General features: G+C 40.2%; 1 protein-coding gene across 1 annotated transcript in view; it reads left to right on the top strand.

The window, feature by feature from the left end:
* The window catches only part of LOC107751673 (leucine-rich repeat-containing protein 3B-like), a 12,767-nt gene extending 7,809 nt beyond the window's left edge, over positions 1–4,958 (top strand). The window contains exon 2 of the mRNA XM_016567412.1: positions 681–4,958. Coding sequence (XP_016422898.1) covers positions 794–1,579 — 786 coding nt within the window. The 5' untranslated portion in view covers positions 681–793 and the 3' untranslated portion in view covers positions 1,580–4,958. The remainder of the gene's footprint in view (positions 1–680) is intronic.
* The last annotated feature ends 1,638 nt before the right edge of the window (positions 4,959–6,596 follow it).

Below are 6,596 nucleotides of genomic sequence, written 5' to 3'. Positions count from 1 at the left end.
TATGTGTGTGTGTGTGTGTGTGTTTGTGTATCAGCAAAGACGCATTAAATTGATCAAAAGTGATACTAAAGACATTTGTAATGTTATAAATGATTTCTATTTCAAATAAATTCTATTCTTTTGAACTTTCTATTCATCAAAAAAGAAAATCCAGAAAAAAATACATGGATCACGTGTTAGCACAACTGTTTTCGACATTGTTAATAGTCAGAAATGTTTCTTGAACGGCACATTTTACTATTACATTTTAAAATATATTTGAATAGAACACTGTTCTTTTAAATTGTAATAATGTTTCACAATATTACTGTTATGATCAAATAAATGCAGCCTATATATATATCTATATATAACTCAGATGTGCACCGATTTCCTGATATAAGCAAACAGTTATTTTCATTATATTTACTCAGAATTCACTAAAACATAAAAACGGAAATTGTACATACATTATCCATTGACAAAGCTGTCAGTAGATTTTGCTTAGACTTTAGTAAGCCACATAGCGCTTAGTGTTACACTGATGTCAGTTTCTCTGACAAGCCTCTCTGAGGTCTGTATGTTCCCTGTGTTCAGTGGCACATTCTGTTCGAGAGTTGGAGGAGAGGTATCATTCCCACCCATAAATTAGCTTGTCGACTTGTTAGCGTATGCGTTCACCGTGTCTTCTTCCTCCGCAGGCTCAAACAGACGATGAGAGTTGACGAGACCCACGGCTCTTGGTGATGACGCGGTCCCGCTATGGGGCTCCCGTGAATGGCCCGGGCGTCCAGTATGTTGACTGCCTGTCAGCATGACGCCGTTGGACCTGTGGCTTTCGCGCTCCATCCCCATGTGTCTGCTGCTGCAGAGCCTGGTGCTCATGGTCCTGTGCTTTCCGTCTGCCAGCACCTGTCCCAAGGGTTGCACCTGTCAGCGCTCCGAAAGCCCTCCGCACGGCCTCAACGTCACCTGTAGTCTGTCACGCTTGAAGGAGATCCCGCCCGACGTCCCCCCAGACACCCAGCTGCTGCAGCTGGACCGAAACCACATATCTCTGGTGCCCGATCGCATATTTCATGGCTTGAGGATGCTTCGGAGGCTCAATCTCTCCCATAATGCAGTGGAAACCCTCGGTGAGGGGGCGTTCGTCGGATTGGAGGGCTCTCTGGAAGTGCTGGACCTTTCCCACAACCGAATCACTAGCGTGCACAAGGACGCGTTCGCACGGCTGAAGGCACGTGTGATGGTGGACAACAACCCTTGGCATTGCGACTGCGCCCTGCAGCAGGCGCTGGGTGGCATGGCGCACAACCATGAGGCTGCCACACGCGTGCTGTGCCGTAGTTCAGAGCTGAGGGACCAAGAGGGCCAGCCATTCCTGGCCGTGGATGCAGACTTGTGCAACCTGGCCAAGCGGACCACCGACTACGCCATGTTGGTGACCATGTTTGGCTGGTTCGCGATGGTTATCTCTTATGTTGTCTACTATGTACGGCAGAACCAAGAAGATGCAAGACGACACCTTGAGTACCTGAAATCGCTTCCTAGCAAGCCCAAGAAACCAGACGATCCGGAGGACATCAGCACGGTCGTGTGACGTTACAAAGTTCACACGATCCCAGAGACTAAAGGCCCGTTCACACCAAGAATGCTAACTATAACGCTAACTATAAGAGAACATGGAAGTTCGCACCACAGCTACAACGATAACGGCATTGAGGAGCTATATTGTTAGAACAGTGTTTTCCAGGTGAATGATAAAAGCATCTACAGGCAATCAGAACCCATCCGGCTTTAAAGAGCTTGAGCATTCAAAACTGCAGCGCGCCCTTATAATATACAGAACGTTATCGTTGGTGTGGATGCTAATATGGTTATCGGTATAGTTATCATTCTTGGCGTGAACGGCCTTAAACCAGGATGTTGATTAATCTGACACGAATCGTAAATGTCGTCTAGCGTACTACACCTGTCTTCTCTTTTTCCAATGTGCTTTCCTGTTTCTGAGTATGTATTTAGAACAATTTGTGATACACTCCCAACACTTTGTCCTTACGAGAGAGAGAGTCTTTTAAGCGCAACGTCCAGGTGGCATTAAAACAATCGCAAAGTTGTCCTTTTAAACGTGGTCCAATCCCACCTTTAGAGCGAGAACTTGTTTTCAGGCTTTTTTTTTAACTAGATGGAACAGATCATTAAGCGGCGCTAATGACCAGTACAGGTATTTTGAGAATTCAAATCTCAGGTGCAAATGTTGATAGACTCCAATGATTTGTAAAAACCCTACGATGTTTTGATGCTACCAAGTTTTGTAAGACAAACGATAATCCAGGCATGTGCACATTAGCTACAATCGCGAATCATTTTGCGGCCTTTTAAAGGCGTGGTGTACCCTTTATTAGTGAAACGACGGGACATTTCTTCCAACATTCTAAAACTGTTATTGTAATCCTGTGCATTTTTCGGTTTGTTTTTGCGTTAAAACTCGTGCACATTAAATTGTGAATCGTTGAGTCGTAGAGCACAGCAGTGCTGGTGTGGTGCTTGTCACGTGATTCTCGGAACTGTAGTCGAGGGACGTAGTCGATACCTCCATCCGAGTCTTTTGTCGGTAATGTTACTTGTGAGGCTCTTTGTCGATGTCGTAACTCACCGTGCGTAAAAAGAGGCTCCCGAGCCCTGTGTTAGTCATCGTGTAGTCTACGAGATGGCCAGTGTGTTTTCGTAAACGTAAGGTTCCATCCCTGAATCCAAACTCTTGACGTCCAGGACAGAAAATATACATCCTGATGGGGAACTTCAGCTTCCCCTTGCACTGTGGCGGTAGGGCCATTAGCGCTCAGTGATATTATTGTGTGTGCACAGTAATTCAGGCCGGTCGCAAGCAGAAAATTACAGCTGTCACTCTGTTACTGGTCTTATTCTTACGGCTGACTGCCGAGTCCAGCAAAGCAAAGCCCTGGGGAGAGCTAGAGGATAGAAAGACGGCAGGAGAAGAGAGGAAATGGAAAACAGGATGCTGGGAACAAGTTCTGGAGGAAATCAGGGCCCTTATGAAAATGGATTGTGGTGGTACCATGATATAGTAAGTTTCAGATGGCTTTCATATATCATTGCATTCACTTGATCCAAATATACTGTGGTATTTCCATGATTACCATGTCCAAAAGTGGTTCGTACCATAGTAATGTCCAAAACAAATGGTATTATGAAGGATTCAACCATATTCAAGATAGGGGAACCAAATGTAAAATGTAGAGCACTGATCATTGGGAATAAAATCAGAATATATTAGTACCATCCACAAATTGGAAATACTAATGTAGTTTTTAATTCAATGGTATTGTCCAAAACATGGTATTATGATGGATGCAACCATATATAATAAAAATGGGGGACTAAATGTAAAATGTAAAGCATTGATCATTGGGGAAAAATTGCCAGTCAGAATATTAGTCCCCTGTGCACAAATTGGAAATACTAATGTAGTTTTTGATACCATGTTAGTGTCCAAAAAACATGGTACCAAAACATGCAACCATATATATTCAAGATTGGGGGGCAAAATTTAAAATGTAAAGCATTGATCATTGGGGATAAAATTGCCATCAGTATATTATTAGTAACATATCCACTAATTGGAAATACTATGGTAGTTTTGTGAGTGGAATGAGCATTGTTTCTTTATTGTAACTTCATTGTTGTGTATCCAGTGAAGTGCTTTTTTAAAAAAAAAACTTTTTAAACGGTAATTAAATTCCAAAGTTGGTGCCGTTATAATAATGACGTTTGATCGTGGCTTTAACATCGGTCCATCAGAAACATTAGGAGAACTTTAGAAGAGCATTAGGAGAACGCTAACCCGACTTCACTGTAGATAAAGAGCTTGTCGTTTGCGTAGGAAGGTACCTGAAATCCCTTTAAAGAATCGTGTTTGAATGTACTTATATAGTCTTTTGCCTTGTCTAACTGCGGTTGTACTACACGCTGTATTGTGCTGGGAAAGAAAGCCGTTTCTCAATGCAGACTCCACAGTGAAGCACGCTGTAGCCAAGGACACGGGGGAGAGATTTTCTAAGTGCCTGAAATACTCGTCTATAAGTCTGTCATTCTTCCAGCTACCGATAACTTTGCTTTGAAACGTTTCGTTCGGTCTCGCCTAACTCGAGTTTACTTGGCCTCAAGCGGGATGTTTTTACTGCACAAAGATGCTGGAAAATCCGAATGAAGTTAATGAAGTACTGGAGGTCTTCTAGAGTGACACTGATACGTGACGTTGTTCTTCCTGTTTTCTTAAGGCCTTTTCACATGATTTGTGTCACGGCTTCAATGCTGTGCGATGTTCTGGCCTCCACGTGAAAAGCTTTGCTGATTGTTTTGCTGAAGGCCGATTTGACAAGGTTGCAAAAAAGCATGAACTGTGGAAATAGTGAAAATATCTGATCTTAGAACAGAAGGTCCTAGCGTTTGATAAGATGCATTGGAGAAAGGAAACAAAGGCAAGTCTAACTTTTTCTCTGAATGTCATGATATGCATTCAATGTTCCAGATCCAGATATGCACATCAGTCTATCGTCCATCTTGTTTTTCAAATACAATCTTTAATGCCTGGGATTGTGTCTCATTGCACTGCATTTTTGCATTCAGTGAGGACAGAAAAACTACTTGCTGTTAGAAACTTATTGCACCTGCTCAGGACGCGGTTTAATGCTGTAGTTTGACGCTTCGCTGCATTGATTTTGATGCATTGGGGAACCGAACGTGAATCATGTGAAAGGGCTTTTATTGGAAAAAAGTAGAGGAGAGTTGCGGCTTCCTATGTTAGTTAGGTTTTTTTTTTTTAAGGTAATTTCTTTATCTTTGTGTACCATTTTTTGCTTGGTATACATGAAACTGACTTCTGCTCAAAAGTGTGACATACCTTGAAGACGTAAAACTGGAGGAGGACCAATGGTACATCACATTGTAAATGCATGATGTAGAGAAAATGAAATAAAAGATTCATTTACACTGTTATTCCAATGCATAGACCATTTTTTCGCCTCTGTTCCAAAACCTACTGAGCTGCCTACATAGGGGGTATTTTAAGATGCACTTCTAAGGCTTAAGACCTAAAAAAAATTGTGCTTCCTTTTGACAGTGATGTGCATGAATTAACATTTGAGTAATTATGCATTCATTAAAATGTAACATACAAAGCCAACAATATCATCAAAACCACAAAAAACATGCACTGATAATTTATTTCTGTTTTAGGTGAAAAAAATGCATGCATGGTGTCAATTTTGCATCCAGTGGCAATTCTCTGGCGCCGTGATGCAAAGTAGGGGGTCATAAATAAAACAAGGGCCGAATTTTGACAAGAGGCCAAATCTAAGAGAACTGAAATGAAAACAAAAGCGTCTGAAGGGAGACGAAACACGGTTTGTCACGGGTTCACTGAAAAGCACCATCAAATCTCTGACACTGGCATCTGTTGTCCCTTTTCATCTGAAGTGTGGACTTCTATTACCATTGCGCCGTGTCTAAAACGGGACCACAAATTGGATGTATTTTTAAGGCGGTTTAAGCTGTGACAAGTGGTGAGCTGCTAAAATGATTGTGCCACATCATGATTCACATTTCTGAGAGGCAAACACGGTCAGATCTGTTGGAGGATGTTGAGCTTAAGGAATAATTGTAAATATTTGAAGTGGATTTAATGATTTGTAATCAATTTGCAAGCTTGCTTGAAATATAATAATATATATAATATATATATATATATATATTTAAACTTTTTATTTCAGCTAGTTTTATTTTCATTAAAATAACAAACTAAATCTGAAATAAAATTAATAGGAACTACTGTATATAGACATAAAAAATAGAAATGCCAAAAACAAAAGTACTAAAATTGACTAAAATGAAAATGCAAATTATGAAAATAAAAACTAATTCAAAATATGAATAAAACCTGTAATAATATGATAGTAAAATACTAAAATAAAGTCTGAAACTAGTAGTATTAAGTATCAAAGCAAGTTGTATGGATGTTAGAGTCGCAGTGTCACAATAGTTTTTGTCAAATGTTTTGTTTATAAAGTGTGCTTGTGGTTGCTTTTTTTGTTCAAATAATACTTGCTGTTTTATGTTTTCATGTTCTCAGTTTTATGATGTTCTCACATTTGGTTTATTGCAGCAGAAAACCCAGAATTCATTATTATATTACAGGTCACATCTTCACAGTTTTCCATAGATATATTTATATGTGATTTCTTAATCAATTGATGCATATTCATCATCTTCAATGTTATTGCGTTTTCAACCTTGTAAATATTTGAGGATTATGAGAATAATGATGAAACATGTCTTGAGGTGCTGTGATGTTCAGTACTTGTGTTCCCTTCTTCAAATGAAACACTAAATCAAACAGTGTCTAATTTAAGATGGGCTCAAAATTCATAATAACTCCCAAGGGTGAATATTTAAGAAACAAAAGCGCTCAAAAACTTGAGAGATTCAGGGTAATTTTTAAAATGAGCTGTGAAAGCATTGACAGGTCGACACGTCCTCGCAGGGACAGACGGATCCTCAAGCATTACTGTCCTTACAAAGAGTGTAACCTACCAGCT

Source organism: Sinocyclocheilus rhinocerous, unplaced genomic scaffold (assembly GCF_001515625.1).
Source record: "Sinocyclocheilus rhinocerous isolate Xijiao unplaced genomic scaffold, SAMN03320098_v1.1 scaffold422, whole genome shotgun sequence".
Taxonomy (NCBI): Eukaryota; Metazoa; Chordata; class Actinopteri; order Cypriniformes; family Cyprinidae; genus Sinocyclocheilus; species Sinocyclocheilus rhinocerous.
Note: the sequence above shows the minus strand (reverse complement) of the source record. Positions and strands in the feature narration are given on the sequence as shown.